Source organism: Branchiostoma belcheri, unplaced genomic scaffold (genome assembly GCF_001625305.1).
Source record: "Branchiostoma belcheri isolate BF01 breed outbred unplaced genomic scaffold, Haploidv18h27 scaffold85, whole genome shotgun sequence".
NCBI classification, from domain to species: Eukaryota; Metazoa; Chordata; class Leptocardii; order Amphioxiformes; family Branchiostomatidae; genus Branchiostoma; species Branchiostoma belcheri.
Window position 1 is genome coordinate 425,200 of NW_017804520.1, and position 17,163 is coordinate 442,362.

General features: G+C 43.8%; 2 protein-coding genes and 2 pseudogenes across 2 annotated transcripts; all 4 read right to left on the reverse strand.

The window, feature by feature from the left end:
* The window catches only part of LOC109487040, a 4,472-nt pseudogene extending 2,093 nt beyond the window's left edge, over nucleotides 1-2,379 (reverse strand).
* Nucleotides 2,380-4,140: 1,761 nt separating this feature from the next.
* Nucleotides 4,141-6,970, reverse strand: LOC109487063 (monocarboxylate transporter 13-like). The gene is made up of 5 exons (XM_019791015.1): nucleotides 6,803-6,970; nucleotides 5,961-6,200; nucleotides 5,492-5,635; nucleotides 4,509-5,315; nucleotides 4,141-4,406 (listed from the first exon to the last, which is right to left on the reverse strand). Exons 2-5 carry the CDS (start codon nucleotides 6,169-6,171, stop codon nucleotides 4,171-4,173), a joined length of 1,398 nt encoding a protein of 465 aa, XP_019646574.1. The 5' UTR covers nucleotides 6,172-6,200; nucleotides 6,803-6,970; the 3' UTR covers nucleotides 4,141-4,170.
* Nucleotides 6,971-8,074: 1,104 nt separating this feature from the next.
* On the reverse strand, nucleotides 8,075-10,122 carry LOC109486997 (annotated as a pseudogene).
* A 2,840-nt stretch (nucleotides 10,123-12,962) lies between these two features.
* LOC109486998 (monocarboxylate transporter 13-like) lies at nucleotides 12,963-14,871 on the reverse strand. Its single transcript, XM_019790914.1, has 5 exons — nucleotides 14,664-14,871; nucleotides 14,362-14,505; nucleotides 13,917-14,180; nucleotides 13,371-13,856; nucleotides 12,963-13,207 (listed from the first exon to the last, which is right to left on the reverse strand). The coding sequence occupies exons 1-5, from the start codon at nucleotides 14,869-14,871 to the stop codon at nucleotides 12,963-12,965; spliced, it is 1,347 nt and encodes a 448-aa protein (XP_019646473.1).
* Between the last annotated feature and the right edge of the window lie 2,292 nt (nucleotides 14,872-17,163).

The window sequence follows — 17,163 nt, forward strand, 5'->3', positions numbered from 1 at the left end:
CGCGGACTATCACTCGCCTGTGCCCGCAGCCTGGTTCCCAGGATCCTGGCTACCGGCTTTCCAAAGAACGAGGCATACTCTGACGTTCACAATCTTCCCAATCAACCTCAGCTTGGAGAGTAGTCTTGTCCCAGTTCGTCTTGCCAGTGTCCCACGGCGTTCTTGTCTTGAAAACTGCTCCAATTTACGTAGAAAGGCGCAATACCGATATTCCTGTGTTGATGATGAGATATGACACAATCTCTCACCATGGACCCTTTTCTACCTCCATGCTCTCACTAAGTTCCTTGCGTGACTTGCTTGTGTCCAGGATAGTTGTACAATGCACGCTCCACAACCAGGCATGTAACGGAAAGATTTCAAAATAATGACCCGAGCGTTGATTGGCCCTCTTTTCAAACCCCAACAAAGAGAAATGCATGCAATTGGCTGGTCTGGTTTACAGGTCACCGCAGGAATAATGATATACAAAGAGTTGTGAAATGTCCCGCTTGTCTATTATGTAAAAGTTGCACGCACACTAATAAAAAACATAGGCTATAAAATAGTCTGGAATGTTATCATCAACACATAATTTGCAGTTTACCCGTGTAATGTTTTCAACTTCGTGTTCTTAAAGTATAAAATTAAATATAACCAAGGAAGTTAAACCTCTCTTATATAAAACAAACAAACAAGGTAAATAAGACATGGGCGCCGTCTCGTCTCTGACCATGACACCACAATACACATCTGACAACAATGTACAAGTAAACCGTGCATCTTTTGCCTCTTCCAAAAAATTATTTTTACACTAAAGTGGGCTGATATTTGAAAAAACACCAGAGCGGTCCCTCTCATTACCAAAGAAAACGACCATGTTTCCAAAGGTGAAATATGTCAAGGTCGAAGGTTCCCAATAGACTAGTTTGGTAAAATTCTGATCAGTAATTGTGTTGTTGTTTTTGCCCACTGTAGATTCAATATGGTGCCGGTATAATGAGGCGTTAATATATGCGGGGAGACGATGGACCACACAAAGAAATCTACTCATTGTTCATAGCAAGGGTTATAGTTACAAATATATACAGGGATACACTTAGACCCCATTCATACCAAGGACGTTATATCATAACCTAGTTGAAGCTCCATGTTCATATAAATCCTTAGTTCATACCAAGCTTTATATATCCGTCTAGATTCTTTAGCAGAGTTTATATAAGCCTGGTGTGGCCCAAAAGTCAACCAGACTCTGGCGAGGGCGAGTTTATAGCAGACATCGGCCCCCAAACAACATTTATTCTATTCACCAACTTTTAATGTAACGCTGATTTCCTCTACCATCCAATCTAGATGTCTTGTCTTTGTGTTGCGTTGCCTGTTACCTACAACGTTTTTAGATAGTAATTCGGTTCATGGAACGAACTCATGTTTAGGTAGATTTCGGGAGTGAAAATAATATTGTTTTCTAACCAGCATTTTGCCCGTTCTTCTTACCGGCTTTGAAAACACATGTGCACCTCTCAACTTACGCATTTGCGAAACGATCTACATGTATGGTGACCCCTTATTGTTTGGCAGTACTTGCGACGTGTGCAGGCCCGTATATTCCCGTACACACGACTAATTACCAGGTGTCCGGGCATGTCCGGAGGTATCACAGACCCGCACACGCCGTTGCCGACATTTCCTGCACACACCCGGACACACCCGGGCACGCCAAGTTTCACGGGACATGTACAGGTCCGGAAACGTCCGGATATTCCGATTTTTGAGCAGTGAGGTAAGTGGAGGGGGTACTACAGGGCTGCGGCGACAACTGATGACCATATCTTTGGTCTTTTTTGCATTGGCACTCATGCAGAAAGAGTTTGCCCAGGCGTCTACCTTGTCCAGTGCCACCTGCATTAGACCCGGCAAGGAGGCCATCAAAAACTCAGAGTTCGTGAGATCATCAGCATATTTAACTGGAGTGATGCTCGGTGGGATTCCCTGATCTAAACTGTTCATGGCAATAATGAAGAGAGTTGGAGAGAGTTGGAGAGAGAATCCCCCCTTGATCGACATCAGAAAGAAACAACATGGCCATTAATAAGGTTGAAGTGTCAAGTTGTTCACCATAACTTTTTCCCCGAGAGCGAAATGTCAGAAATAATTATGTATTAGGTGCATTAATATGGTTGTATACTCACAACACATCAACAGCATACCCCCTAGGATAGAACTGATAAAGGAGGTGATCCCGGCACTCTCCTGGAAAACCTCCCTGAACTCCGCGTAGAACACGCCGAAAGCCTTGGTAGAACCGACCACTACAACATGTATGAAGAAAGTGCCGACCACCACCATCCAGCCCCACCCGCCATTTGGCGGCTTTTCAGCAAACTGCCTCTTTGCCATTCCTCTTGTTATGTCGTGCAGTCCCTGTGTTGAAAAACGATACGTGACTACATATCAAGGATAGGAGCGACATAAATTATGGGATTCATGCAAAACTACCTAAGCTTAAACATGCAAAAGCAATTTAGAATCTTACTGTGTCTAGGCTAGGCCAGGACGTAATACCCCTGGACGTAATACACCAGAAGATGTAGGGCAGCGATTTTATAGCAGGTCTCTGTCAACTTTGTTGGGGATGGGGATGCATGCGATGAAGCCTGCCATCTCTGATTGCCTGGTTGGTATAAGTTCATGGTGCGGTAGTGTGCCTAACACAAACAGCACAAACCAGGACGGCGGATGGAATTTTCAAACATAGTTTGACATTAATATTCATGTCCATGTAGTAGGTCGACAGCAATGACCAATCTACATTCGAATTCGTTTTGCACAGCTTACAGGGGCTGCTGTAAACTTAGTCATACTAGTCCTACAAGTAGGCTGAGCCAAAGGGTAATGGCACCGTGGCTAACTTACTTTATTGTAGACAAAGGCGAGAAAAGTATGTATAGTATGTTTATCTGTTTATATGTAACCGACACTGTTAACTGTTACCTGTTACTAATGGTTTATTTTCTAGTCGTGAAGGCTAGCCCTTTATAATATCCTCTGGCTAGTTTGGCAGTTCTGGCTGTATAATTTATTATATATATATGTGTTTATACAGTCAAAAAATCAAAAGTATACTCACAGTTAACCTCAGACGCAGTTGTCTGTGATGTCCACTCAAAAGGTCTATCTCCAAGACGACGAACTTTCGGCGACCTGACCTCTCCAATCGTTTGTGTGCATCGATACCGCAAGGCACATCCCTTTCGAATTCTGTCACATAGACCCAAACCGGTCCCAGGGTGCCGGGCAGACTCGGGTCGTCCACTGTATGCAGGTGTGTGAGTTACCCACCCACGTGTACCTTAAAAAAGTGTATGCAATATGTATTTTGGATATCAGTGGTTGGCCGTGTACGACTTCGAGAGTCAAGTGTTTTGAGGCACCTGTTCGAACAGGAAGAGCCTTCAGAACTATCTACCTAGTACGTAACCAACATTGCCGTATCCGGTTCTGCTGAGCTCGCAAATCTTGAATGCCTCAGGGCTTAGTGATTCCATAACACCATATAAAACGTCTGCAGGCGATATTCTTGTTGTTCCTGTTATATTTTCACTGACATGTGTTCTTTAAACAGCTTTTACAAGCTCTGATGAGTATACAACAGGTAACAATAACTTGTTGTTTCCTCATTCCAACCAATTAATTCGACTTAAGTTTTACATCTTGTATTGCTAGACACTTGCATATTCTGATAAGTTAAAAACCCCATTTCTTTGTACTTACAGTTTTTGACAGTATACACTGATGGGTCTCACACCTAGCTTTAGGGGTATAAAACTGTGTCCATCTCTGTATAGCCCTTGGGCCACACAGTAGACAGTAGTGTAAAGCTTTCGGAGTATAATGCTGTGTCCATCTCTGTTGCTAGAAGGGCCACAGTACTTGCAAACATTAACGCTACAGTGGGAGGCTAGCCACTGACATTGAGTTTTATTTATAGATATAAATGGATAAAACCTGTAGCAAATTTACAAAAGTCTGCTTTTTCTAGCGTCTTGAATTGCGATACTGTTATGAAAACATACGCGAGCGTCCCATTCATCCTTGCTGCGAAATGCTTCGAATCTATCGTTAAAAGTTAACAGTTACATAATTGTTTCCAGAAAAGTGTCTCATACACAGGCATACAGGGGAGGTCATCTACATTTCTCGAAAAGTCGGGTTCGTTTGGCCGACATTACTACTGGTATCCCGCGGCATGTGGCTAAGAACAACTACTCCGTCGCACTGGTCTGGAAGTTGACCGGTACCGGGGCCAAGTGTCCTTCTGGTTGTTGAGCACGGGTTGAGGAGAAGCACGAGCACTGACGCGAAAATAAAGATGGCAGCCGCGAAGAAAGACCAGTCGTAGTTTCCAGTCGCATCATACAGCCAACCTGGGTAATGGACAAAATTGTCGCATATTAGGTATTTGAAATATATATATATATAGGGAAACGCTACTAGTGAGTAACAAGGATGAACCACTTGTTTCTTACCTGCAACGGGAGGTCCAAGCAGCCAGGCAGCGTCCTGGAAGACAAAGGCCCACCCAAGCCCACCGGAAATGCGGGACACTCCGCTGTATTTTCGTACCAAAACTGCAATGAGTGGGAAGAAAATGCCCGAAAAAAATCCATAGAACACCATGCACACCACAAGGCCTGTGTATGTTCTCCCGAACGGTATGGCGATGTTAGATATGGCTAGTCCAGTGATTCCAATCATGTAATAGTAAACTTTACTGATCTTTCTTCTGTCCGACAGCCAACCGTTTAACAGTCTGGAGACGGCCTCTGAAATTCCCATGATTGACAGGAGAAAAGCGGCTGGTGTCTTTTCTACTCCAACCTTTTGAGCATGGGCTACAAGGTGTACAAAAATTATTGAGTTGCCCAGCGAGGTTAGGAACGAGGACACACTGTAAATGACGAAAGAGCGGTGTTTTAGTAAGGTCACGTCAAACGGTTGCAGTATCTTCTGACAAAAAGAAACAAGAGTTGTCTTTTTCCTATCTTCACTACTCTGTGCTTCAATGTTGTCTTGATTTTTGCCACGATCTTCCTTCAAGTGTATTGGCCTCATCAGGGCACCACAAACACAGCCATTGAACAGTAAACCCCCGACGATCAAGAGGGCCCCTCTCCACCCGAACTCATCAATAAGAAACTGGAAGAGTGGAGGAAGAGCAAAGATGCCAACCCCAGTGCCACAAACTGCGATCCCATTGGCTGTGGCGTGCCGCTTGTCGAAGTAGCGTCCAATCATAGCCAGGCTTGGTGAGTACATCAGACATAGACCCAATCCTGAAGAAGAAATCGTTGGGACTTAGGTGTGGAATTGTGTTACTGAGTGACGTTAAAATATAAAAACCAATGCAGTCTCGCTCATCAGAGAGAACACCTATAGCCATTTTCCATGCGGTGGTAATGCTTTCCAACATTTGAAGAAGAAACAGAAGAAGAAAAGGGACTACACCGACCTGTGAGGATCCCCACACTGAAGAACAGGTGTGTCATCGTCTGTGCGAAGAAGCTGACGACAAGCCCCACGGCAGAAATGACGCCCCCTGCGATGATCACAGTACGGCAGCTGGTCAGGTTGCTCAGGGCACCGGCAAAGGGAGCTGGAAGATGACACATCATCGTCTACCATTAGTTGTAAGTTAACTAGGAGGATTACTGACAGCACTTAAATCATTGTCCCGATGCACAGCCCTTCGGCAACCGCAATTAATTCTATAAACATGAATAAAACGGTTTCATTGATATCATCTTTGGTCATTATTATCTTCACCTATCAATGATCACCTTGATCAATATCATAGAGCTATATTGAACATCATTGTCACTTACAACAAGACACGAGCGTCAGGTTATCAACCATAACCTCGCCCGGAGTAAAATAATTAGGTATAAACTGCATTAGACTGAATACGGTTGTATACTCACAACACATCAACAGAACACCCCCGAGAATAGAACTGATGAAGGACGTCATCCCGGCGCTCTCCTGGAAAACTTCCCTGAACTCTGCGTAGAACACTCCGAAAGACTTGGCAGAACCGACCACTACAACATGTATGAAGAAAGTGCCGACCACCACCATCCATCCCCGGCATCCCCCATCTGGCGGCTTTTCAGCGAACTGCGCTTTTGCCATTCTTTTAGCTACGTTTCACCGTCCCTGTGCTGAAAAACAACGCATGACCAAAGATTAAGGATAGGAGCAACATAGATTATAGGATTTATGCAAGTTTGTAAAACCACCCGAAATGTTGCTGTGTCTAGGCCAACGATTTTATTTGTCTCTGTTGGTGACTTCAATATTATTATTTCACCCCAAGGGAGTTAAGTAAGTTGATTGGGCTGGTCTCTTTGTCTGATATTGTCTATGTGTCATTATGCGTGTGTTGTCATATACATCATAAGGACTACTATTTCTTGTCTGTGGGACTGGGAGAGTCACCAAGCAATATGGGTAGAGGTAAAATCTGCCATCTCTGATTGCCTTGTCAGGTATATTAAACCAAAGGGTGTTGGTGCTGCTAGTGTCCCAGGGGAGCGAGGGCATGCAGACAACACAAACCAGGACGGCGTGTGGAATTTGTGAACTTCGTATGACATCAACATGCATGTCATTGAACCATGTCGTTAGCAAGGACAAATCTACGTTCATAGCTATAGGACTGATGGTGAAGCTGTAAATGTAGTAATGAGGTAGTCCTACACCAAATACATGTATATAGGTTGAGTCAAAGGTTAGGTCAAGAAAGGCACCGCAGCTGTCTTACCTTTTCTGCAGACAAAGACGAGAAAAATGTGCTCACAGTCAGTCTTTAATAGTGACGCAGTCGTCTATGCTCCACTCAAGAGGTCCCCGACCCAAGACAGTGAACTTTCGGCGACCTGTTCAGTCGTGTGTGTGCATCCCGCAAGGCACATACGTACACCCCTCCCTTTGTGTCACGCAAACCGGTTCCAGGTTGCCGGTCAGAGGTCACATTGTGTACGATATGTACATCTTTACATGTACATCTATGTACATCTACGTAGAAGTAAAAAGGGAAGTGCACTTCTGGTAGGATTGTGTAACCCCGACAGGTACTGTTACACATATCGGGGAATTCAGTGGTTAACGTGCCGCGACTTCAAGAGTCAGTGTTTTAAAGCACCTGTACAAACAGGCAAGAATACATTCGGCAGGACAACTTCCTACGCTACGTAACACAATTCTTGCCGTATCCGGTTTTGCTGAGTTCGGACTTCTTGAATGCCCCTAGGGCCTTGGTAATTCCATAACACCAAACAGTGTTCCCCCAAGACATTCTACATGCACCGTATAGCAAATTGTGAATGAATCTTACGTAACTTATTTAGGCCTAGGAAAATAAATGTTGTATAGCAGACAACATAATGCATTCTCAGTAGGATCGGACCGATACTTACACTTATATAGGGGTAGTATAGGCATGTGTTTATTTCATAAAGCAAGCAGACAAGCAAACAGATATTACATATTTTGATCCTACCATTTGCGAGAACAAAAACGAATTCTCTTAGCTAGGTAAAACACAAAGTGTTCTTACATTATAAAAGCAGATTTTACTGACAGTTGCTTTTTATTATGACGTATGCAGTTTTGATACTAAACTCAATACATCATCCCCGATTATCAATTCCATCTACGACAAAAAGCACTATAATTGTCCCTGTTATATTTTCAGTGAAATTAGTCCTTTGAACAGCTTTCACTAGCTTTGATGATCTCATCATGAGTATATAAAGGCTAAGAATACTGTAACTTGTTTTTCCTTATTCTGATCATTATATAACAACAAAAGTGACTTAAATTCAAAGTATCTTGCAATGCCTTAAGTCTTCTTCTACTGATAGACGCCTGTATAATCTTCCGGCAGTGGTGATAAAAATCAAACCCCATTCCTTTGTATTTGCTACCACTTTGACGTTTAAACGGATCCGTCTCACACCTTCAGGGTATAGGTCTGTGTCCATCTCTGCCTATAGCGCTTGGGCCACACAGTAGTGTAAACAGCGTATACCTATCATGCCTGGAAACCAGGGTTGCTTTGGCCTGAGTCACTCCTACCAGTTTCTGTACCCAGATTTCTGAAGGCGACTATCTTGATTCCGTCCTGATTGGGCTCACTGGTGTCAGAATCGAGCGAGGATGACCCTCTTGTTGTTGAACAGGGAATGAGGAAAAGCACGACCACAGACAGGAAGATAAAGATGCCAGCCGCGTAGAAAGACATGTCGTAGTTGTCCGTTGCGTCGTAGAGCCAACCTGGCAGTGAATGAACGGAAAAATAGTACATATTTATTATACCTTGTTTTATACATGTACATCTACATACCTCTTTGCTGAAAACGTATCACTTCAACTATCCTGTAACCGACGCTAAAGAGTATAAATGAAGAGAAATAGACAGGTGATAGATAACACATAGTACCTGCAATAGGTGGCCCAAGTAAGAAGGCAGCTCCCTCGAAGACGAGCGCCCATCCCAGTCCACTGGAAATCCTGGAAACGCTGCTGTATATCTTCACCATTACAGCTTTTAGTGCATTTAAGGGTCCCGAAAAAAATCCGTACAGCACCATGCACACCACAAGGCCCGTGTAGGTTCTCCCGAACGGTATGGTGATGTTCGTTATGGCCAGTCCGGTATTTCCAATCATGTAATAGTAGACCTTACTGATGTGTATCCTGTCCGACAGCCACCCGTGTAACGGCCTGGACACCACTTCTGAGATTCCCATAATTGACAGTAAAAAAACGGCTGAAGTCTTCTCCACTCCAATGTTTTGAGCATGGGCTACAAGATGCACAAAAATCATAGAGTTACCCAGCGAGGTTCCAAATAACGACACACAGTAAACAAGAAAAGGGCGGTGTTTCAGCAAGATGACATCAAACGTTTCCATGATCTTCTGACCAATAGAAACGAGAGTTGTCATTTTTTTATCTTCACTACTCTGTGCGTCGTTGTCGACTTGTTCTTTACTATGATCTTCCTCCTCAAGGTGTGTGGGCCTCATCAAGGCACCACAAACACAGCCATTGAGCAGTAAACCTCCTACGATCAAGAGGGCCCCCCCTCCACCCGAACTCGTCAATAAGAAACTGGAAGAGTGGAGGGAGGGCAAAGATGCCGACCCCAGTGCCACAGACTGCGATCCCATTGGCTGTGGCGTGTCGCTTTTCGAAGTATCGTCCAATCATGGCAAGGCTTGGTGAGTACATCAGGCTTATACCCAATCCTGAGGAACAAATTGTTTGGAGTTAAGAGTGAGATTGTTTTACTGAGAGACGTCCTGAATAAAATCATTGCAGTCTCGCTCATCAGAGAGAATATCCATATAGATACATATTACCATTTTCCATGCAGTAGGCATCACTGAGAGACAAACACTGACCTGTAAGGATCCCCACACTGAAGAACAAGTGTATCATCGTCTGTGCGAAGAAGCTGACGACAAGCCCACAGGCAGAAATGACGCCCCCTGCGATGATCACAGTACGGCAGCTGGTCAGGTTGCTCAGAGCACCGGCAAAGGGAGCTGGAAGATGACACATCATCGCCATCTTTCATTGATTTTATCTAGAAACACTACTGAGATCACTTGTCCAGCTATGCATTGTTATGTAAAACCTCTCAAACTGATGCATCGGCATCAGTATGTAATTCTATAAACACAAATAAATACGATATTCATTGATGTCATGTCATATTTGGTCATCACTTCAATGATCACCTTGATATCAACATCATATGGAAACATCAATGTCGTCAACAGGACACAAGCGTCATGTTATCGACCATACAAATTCCAACATGCCATAATCATGTATAAGCTGCATTAGTAAGGTTGTATACTCACAACACATCAACATGACAGCCCCGAGGATAGAACTGGTGAAGGAGGTGATCCCGGCACTCTCTTGGAAAACCTCCCGGAACTCTGTGTAGAACACTCCGAAGGACAAGGCAAAACCGACCTGTACAACATGTATGAAGAAAGTGCCGACCACCACCATCCATCCCCATCCACCATCTGGCGGCTTTCCAGCGAACTGCGACGTTGCCATTCTTTTACTGTGTTGGGCAGTCCCTACAGTGTTGAAAAACAATAACGCGACTATAGATGATGGGTGCAACATAGATTATAGGCACTTCACTTCAAACCACCTGAGCTTAAACATGAACGCATCCTATATCATTGTGTCTAAGTTAGCAATTTTTGGTGATTACGACTTACGTTGAATCCTCAGCGCTGATTACGGACGAACACAGACAGGAAAATACAGATGGCAGCGACGACGAAAGACATGTCGTAGATTCCAGTTGTATCATACAACCAACCTGGGTGATGGACGAAATCCTGAAAACGCTGCACAACAGACTTACGATTGTCTTAATCTCTTGAGTGTTAACTCTTCAAGGTCAATGTCCTGCGTCTTATTCCGAAGGACTAGTCCCTGAGTCGTCCTAGTCCTGGCATGGAACGCGCGCAACTGTCTCAAGATCCGGGTCACCAGATCTCCAGCTATTTCGTAGCCATCTTTAAACATTTGGTTACGATCTTGTCTTTCCACTCTATAAATTAAACGTTAACCAAGAATTATACCAGGTGACCGCTTACATGACCTTTTCTGGCTGAGTCTACGAAGACCCCATAAGTCATAACCTTTGTGACACAGGATGGCGGATTTGGAGTATTACCTTTTTGTTGGTTGGTAACCATCTTGTCTTTCAAATCTATAAAATATCAAGACTGACACCAGGTGACCTCTTACCTGAGCTGACCTGGCCATATAGGCTCGCTAGGCGTCACCAATTAATTTTCTGGCTGATAAGGCCCCATAAGTCATAACCATTTGTGACATAGGACGGCAGATTTGTGACATGACTTTTTGTTGGCTGTAAATGTGTTAAGTGGTGTAATGTTTGTATCTGACATTGTTAAAAGACACCGACAACACTGGCACGGGTTAAAGGAGACAATGAACAGTAGAAAAGCTTTGAAAAGCTCTTACGTCGAAAAATGGTTGACGTCGTTATAGAACTCTTATATACTCTTCAATTTGTTAGAAATAAACACAAAAAGCATGGTTACAAAAAATTAATAATACAGTTTTATTGCACAAGCATTCATGATTATGTACTTGCTTGATACTGACAAAAACACATTTCGTATATTTGTTTTGCTGTAATGCTTAACTTAACATTTCTTTGTATTTGACTGACATTAACAAGTCAATGATTTTTGGATGACAAGATGTCTCCTCTTTCTGACATATTCCTTGTTAGTGGAGGTTAGAATTGCAAGTGGATCATCAATTGTTCATTAATATATATATATATATTATATTATATTGACTTAAAGGTATCTGCACTGTCTACAGATTTACGTTTCAATCTATAGCTACTGTTAGACACCTGCATATTCTTCCATTGGTACGAGGGGTGTTCAAAAAGTTCTCGGCCTCACCTAGAAAATAAAGGTCAAACTCCTATTCTTTGGTATAGCTGTATACTATGACGTCTTACATCACTGCACACAAAAATTCAAATTTTTGTATTCATTAATGAGCACGTGACGCCCCGTGAAAATGGGGTGGGTGAGGGCAAATCACAAAATGGCCGCAAAAGAAGCGTGTGCTGTGATCAAGTGTATCGATAAAAAGGGATGTCTCCTAAGGACATCCATGAAGACATGGTCAAGACACTTGGTGATGACTCCCCTTCTTATTTAGATATAAAGAACGGGGTTACTAGCTACAAGCGCGGCAAGGACAGCACAAAAGATGAACATATGTCAGGATGCCACAAATCAGCACCACGGACAATCCAGTTGAGGCCATCCATCACACGGTAGTGAATGACAGATGTGAGACTGTCCAACATGTAGCAGGTTCTTTGGCCTGTGTTATGACTCAGTTCACAATATTTTGTCGAACATCCTGGGGATGAACAAACTGTCTGCATGATGGGTGCCTCGAATGTTTTTTGAACATCAGAACTTAAACAGGCTGGACATTTCAAGGAACGAATTCAGTCCAATTCATGCAGTTTCCTCAAAACATTTCTCACTCAAGATGAGCTGGGTTCACCACTTTCACCCCGAATCAAAACAACAGAGCAAACAATGGATGAAGAATTTTCCCCGTCCCCCAAAGAAGTTTTAGCGAGTTTCGTCCGTTGACAGGGTTTTTGCCTCTGTTTTCTGGGACAGTAAGGAAGTAATCATGATTGACTATATGCGAAGGGGTTAAAGCATCAATGGGGAGTACTATAAAACAGAATTACGACATTTGAGGGCAACGATCAAAGAGAAAAGGAGAGGAAAGCTCCGAGCTGGCGTGATGAAAATGCACCTGTCCACACAACACAAGGGTCAGCGACAGCAGCAAACGAATTTGGGTTTGCAGTCTAACCCCACCCGTCCAATTCACCTGACCTAGCACCCTTGGACTTATACCTGTTTCCTAAACTCAAGTTCCACTTACGTGGTCAACGTTTTGATGGTAATGATGACGTCATCTATGCGGTATAGGCCTATCTGGGGGGTCCAGATGCAACCTTCTTCCACAAGGGGAAAATAAAGCTGGAACATCACCGGACCAAGTGCATTGCAGTTAGAGAGGACTATATAAAAAAATAGCGTAAGAATAATTTTACTGCCCTGACGTTTTCTAGGTGAGGCCGAGAACTTTTTGAACACCCCTCGTAATAAGATCAAACCTCCATCTATTTGTACAAGACTCACTACCACTTTGACGGTAAAAAGGATCCGCCTCACACACTTAAGGGTATAGAGAGGTGCCCATCTCTGCCTATAGCCCTTGGGCCGCACAGAAGTACAAACGCTACGGCTGGGAGCTAGCCCACTAGCATGTTACACCGAAAACCACCGACAATATAACCATCATTCCTCAAAACCAGGGTTGCTTTGGCCTGATGAGTCACTCTTACCAGTTTCTGTACCCAAATTTCTGAAGGCAACTATCTTAATTCCGTCCTGATTGGGCTCACTGGTGGCAGAACCGATCGAGGATGACCCTCTTGGTGTTGAACAGGGAATGAGGAAAAGCACGACCGCAGACAGGAAGATAAAGATGCCAGCAGCGTAGAAAGACATGTCGTAGTTGCCCGTTGCGTCATAGAGCCAACCTGGCAGTGGGTACAAGGCAAAATAGTCGAACTTGATAGTACCGTGTTCTAGTAGACATGTAAAAACTGTTTTGCTAAAGGCGTATCACTTCACCTATCTTGTAACTAATGCTTGAGAGTGTAAATGAAGAGAAATATTAGACAAGTGATAACCCTTGCGTACCTGCAATAGGTGGCCCGAGTAGGAAGGCGGCCCCCTCGAATACGAGCGCCCACCCTAGCCCACTGGAAATCCTGGAAATGCTGCTGTATATCCTCACCATCACAGCAAGGAGTGCGTTGAAACTGCCCGAGAAAAATCCGTACAGCACCATGCACACCACAAGGCCCGTGTAGGTTCTTCCGAACGGTATGGCGATGTTAAGTATGGCCAGTCCGATATTGCCAACCATGTAATAGTACAGCTTACTGATGTGTACCCTGTCCGACAGCCACCCGTGTAACGGCCTTGACACCGCCTCTGAGATTCCCAAGATTGACAGTAGAAAAGCGGCTGGCGTCTTCTCCATTCCAACGTGTTGAGCATGGGCTACAAGGTGCACAAATATCATGGAGCTGCCCAGCGAGGTTCCGAATAGCGACACACAGTAAACAAGGAAAGGGCGGTGTTTCAGTAAGGTCACGTCAAACGCTTCCATGACTTTCTCACAGAAATGAAAAATCCTTTTCTTTTGTTCTTGATCAGTACTACCCTGGGGTTCGATGTCGACTTCTTCCTCCTTGCAATCCTCTTTGAGATGTATGGGTCTCATCATGGCACCACAGACGCAGCCGTTCAATGGTATGCCGGCCACAATCAGTAAAGCCCCTCTCCACCCGAACTCGTCTACAAGGAACTGATAGAGTGGAGCAAATGCGAAAGTGCCAATCCCCGATCCACATACGCCGACCCCATTGGCTGTGGCGTGCCGCCTGCCAAAGTAGCGTCCAATTATAGCCATGCTTGGAGAGTGCATCAGGGAGAGGCCAAATCCTAAGAACATAACAATAAAAGGTCGTTAAATGTAGGCATGTATGAAACAGATGTAGCAGTAAGCGATTCTCTAGTAAGATAAATGAAATTTTTCATTCCTTTCATGCCTCCACCTGTTTCTCATGATATACTGCATTTCCAAGTTATCGAAAAAAAAACACCGAGGCAGACAACCACTGACCTGTGAGGACCCCCACACTGAAGAACAGGTGAGTCATCGTCCGTGCGAAGAAGCTGACGACAAGCCCCACGGCAGAAATGACGCCCCCTGTGATGATCACAGTACGGCAGCTGGTCAGGTTGCTCAGAGCACCGGCAAACACAGCTGAAAGATTATCATTGTCAGGCTCTAAAAATCTGATTATTATCAGCGTCAAATTATCTTTCAAATGTTTATCGGACGTGTAGTTATGGTTTTTCGTGAGGGCTGCAATCAACCTCAAATTTTAATCAACGATCTTCAATACATCTCCAGATACTCACAACACATCAACAGCATACCCCCTAGGATAGAACTGATGAAGGACGTCATCCCGGCACTCTCCTGGAAAACTTCCCTGAACTCTGCGTAGAACACTCCGAAGGACTTCAAGGTCCCAACCACCAGCATATTGACGAAGAACGTGCTGGCCACCACTACCCAACCCCACCCGCCGTCTGGCGGCCTGTCAACGGATCGCACTTTTGGCATTTTCGTGTCTGTGTGCCCCCAGGCACAGAAAGGTCCCAGAAAAGGTTTTCAACTGCCTGTTGTATGCATCCCTGTTGCCTTTTGGGAGCTAGAGGGAAAACGAATATACAGAATTTTAGCAGTGAGAAATTCAAACTACTAGTAAGTGAATAAAACATGACGTCCACAAAAACTCGAAATATCTCACGGAGGTATGAGACGTAAGGTTGGTGCTTTATAACGTCCTTAGGTGGAAAATTGCTAATGGATTCAGTCTGAAATTAATAGCAAACTAGAGGTCGGAGATCTCATGTCTTCGTCAGATGTACGTTGTTCTACAGAAATGAACATGTTTATTCTTTACGTTTTAATAACCAATGTAGTCTAAAGTAAAAGAATCTCTGTACTCCCTTTTTTAAGATACGGACACCCTGAAAGAGTTTGCCAGATTTTACAGGCGCACAGGTCTCCAGTGGACGTCATCCATAACAATTACTTCGTGTGGCCGTATGAAATAACGTGATACATGTCCAACCTTTCCTCCTCCAGCTGAAGTTATAATGAACAATCCCTCATTAAACGTTATTTGATCCCATCCCATTATGGGGTTCACAATGCAGCTGTCTCCAAGCAGACGTTGGTCATTATTTTTAAACACAAAAGGTGCGCTGCAGTGACGTAGGGACCCCCACGAAGCCCATTTACAAACTTAAAATTGGTCTCAACAATAGTAACCTGTCTACCAAAAATGATACATATCAATTTATACATATACAAAAGTTATTTTGCTCACAAGCCACAAACACAAAAGGTGCACTAACATGCCGTACGAACCCCCCACAAAGCCCAGAATTTGCACTCAACATTGGCAACAACGGTAATCTGCCTGCCAAAAATCATGGACGTCGAATTATGCCTTCCATGGTTATTCTGCTAAATCCGCAGTCACCCACAATGCGGCGAGACAATTCCATAGTCTTTCTGAATAAGACAACAAGTTTACACTAGTGTTCCCTGGCCGGCCAAATTTGTCTACGAAAGCGCCTATACTTTGCAAGGGCGCATCGGGCGCCAGGCGCCGAAGCGCAAACAATAAAACGGGTCCGGGAATATGCACCCCCGAGAAATCTGGATTTTTTAAACCTTCCATAACGCATTATCCTACATTTTGCGACGCAAAGTAACGCCGACCTCTTGACGTTTCACTGTTAGTACGCAAGGCATACTACTGGAAAACGCAACTTAAGAAAAGGGGAAAACACATACCCTATAGTTGAGGACTCCACACCGAGAAATCCAAGGAAACTCCACCATTAAAGACATACTGTTGAGTCTGACCTGTAACCTAGCTCATCGATAGCATACATAACACTATAGCACAAATATCCTATGCAAACGAGGCTTACTGCCTATAACCAACCAATAGAAGAAAAAAGGGACAGAAAACTGAATACCAAATAGTATACAAATAACATGGACAGCTATATAGCTGACAGCTGTTCTGGCCACAAGGTCGATGACCTACATAAAAGACAGAGCACAACCAATACAGATGTCCTACTCTAATTGGCCAGAAGGTCGTTGACCTACATACAAGACAACACCAGGACAACCAAAAATAAGAACAATATAACTTCTTTCCACATTCCTATAAACAAAGAGTTCAAACTTACACCACAAAATCTATATTACAATACCTTTACACCATACAAAATCTAGACTCATGCCACATCGGTACTTGAACTACAAACAAACAAAGAAACAAACACAAAAGATCTATTACGGGGACATAACGACCTCCACGACTCTCATCTTTGAACTCAATCTTGGAGACCACCACAGTAACATGCCTATCAAATTTCATTAACTTCCATCCACACATACAAAAGTTATCCTGCTCACAAGAAAAATTAACAAAATGCCCCCTGCAGTCACAACGAAACCCCCCACGAAGCTCAGTAACGAACTTAACCTTGGTCCCAACAATAGTAAGCACCACACCAAGAATTATAATCAACATTTTACAAATACTTGAGTTATTTTGCTAACAAGCCACAAACACAAAAGGTCCACCTACGTGACGCAAGGACCCCCCACGAAGCCGAAACTTGTACTTGACTTTGACCTCAACAATGGTAATCTGCCTGCCAAAATCATGGACGTCGAATCATGCCTTCCAGAGTTATATCGCAAAATCAGCAGTTCCCCACACTCCGGCGAGACAATTTCATAGTCCTTCTGACGAAGACAAAAAGTCCAGAAATACATTATTTTGGAGTTGTTCATACCAAATATGTCACCGGATATCTGTGG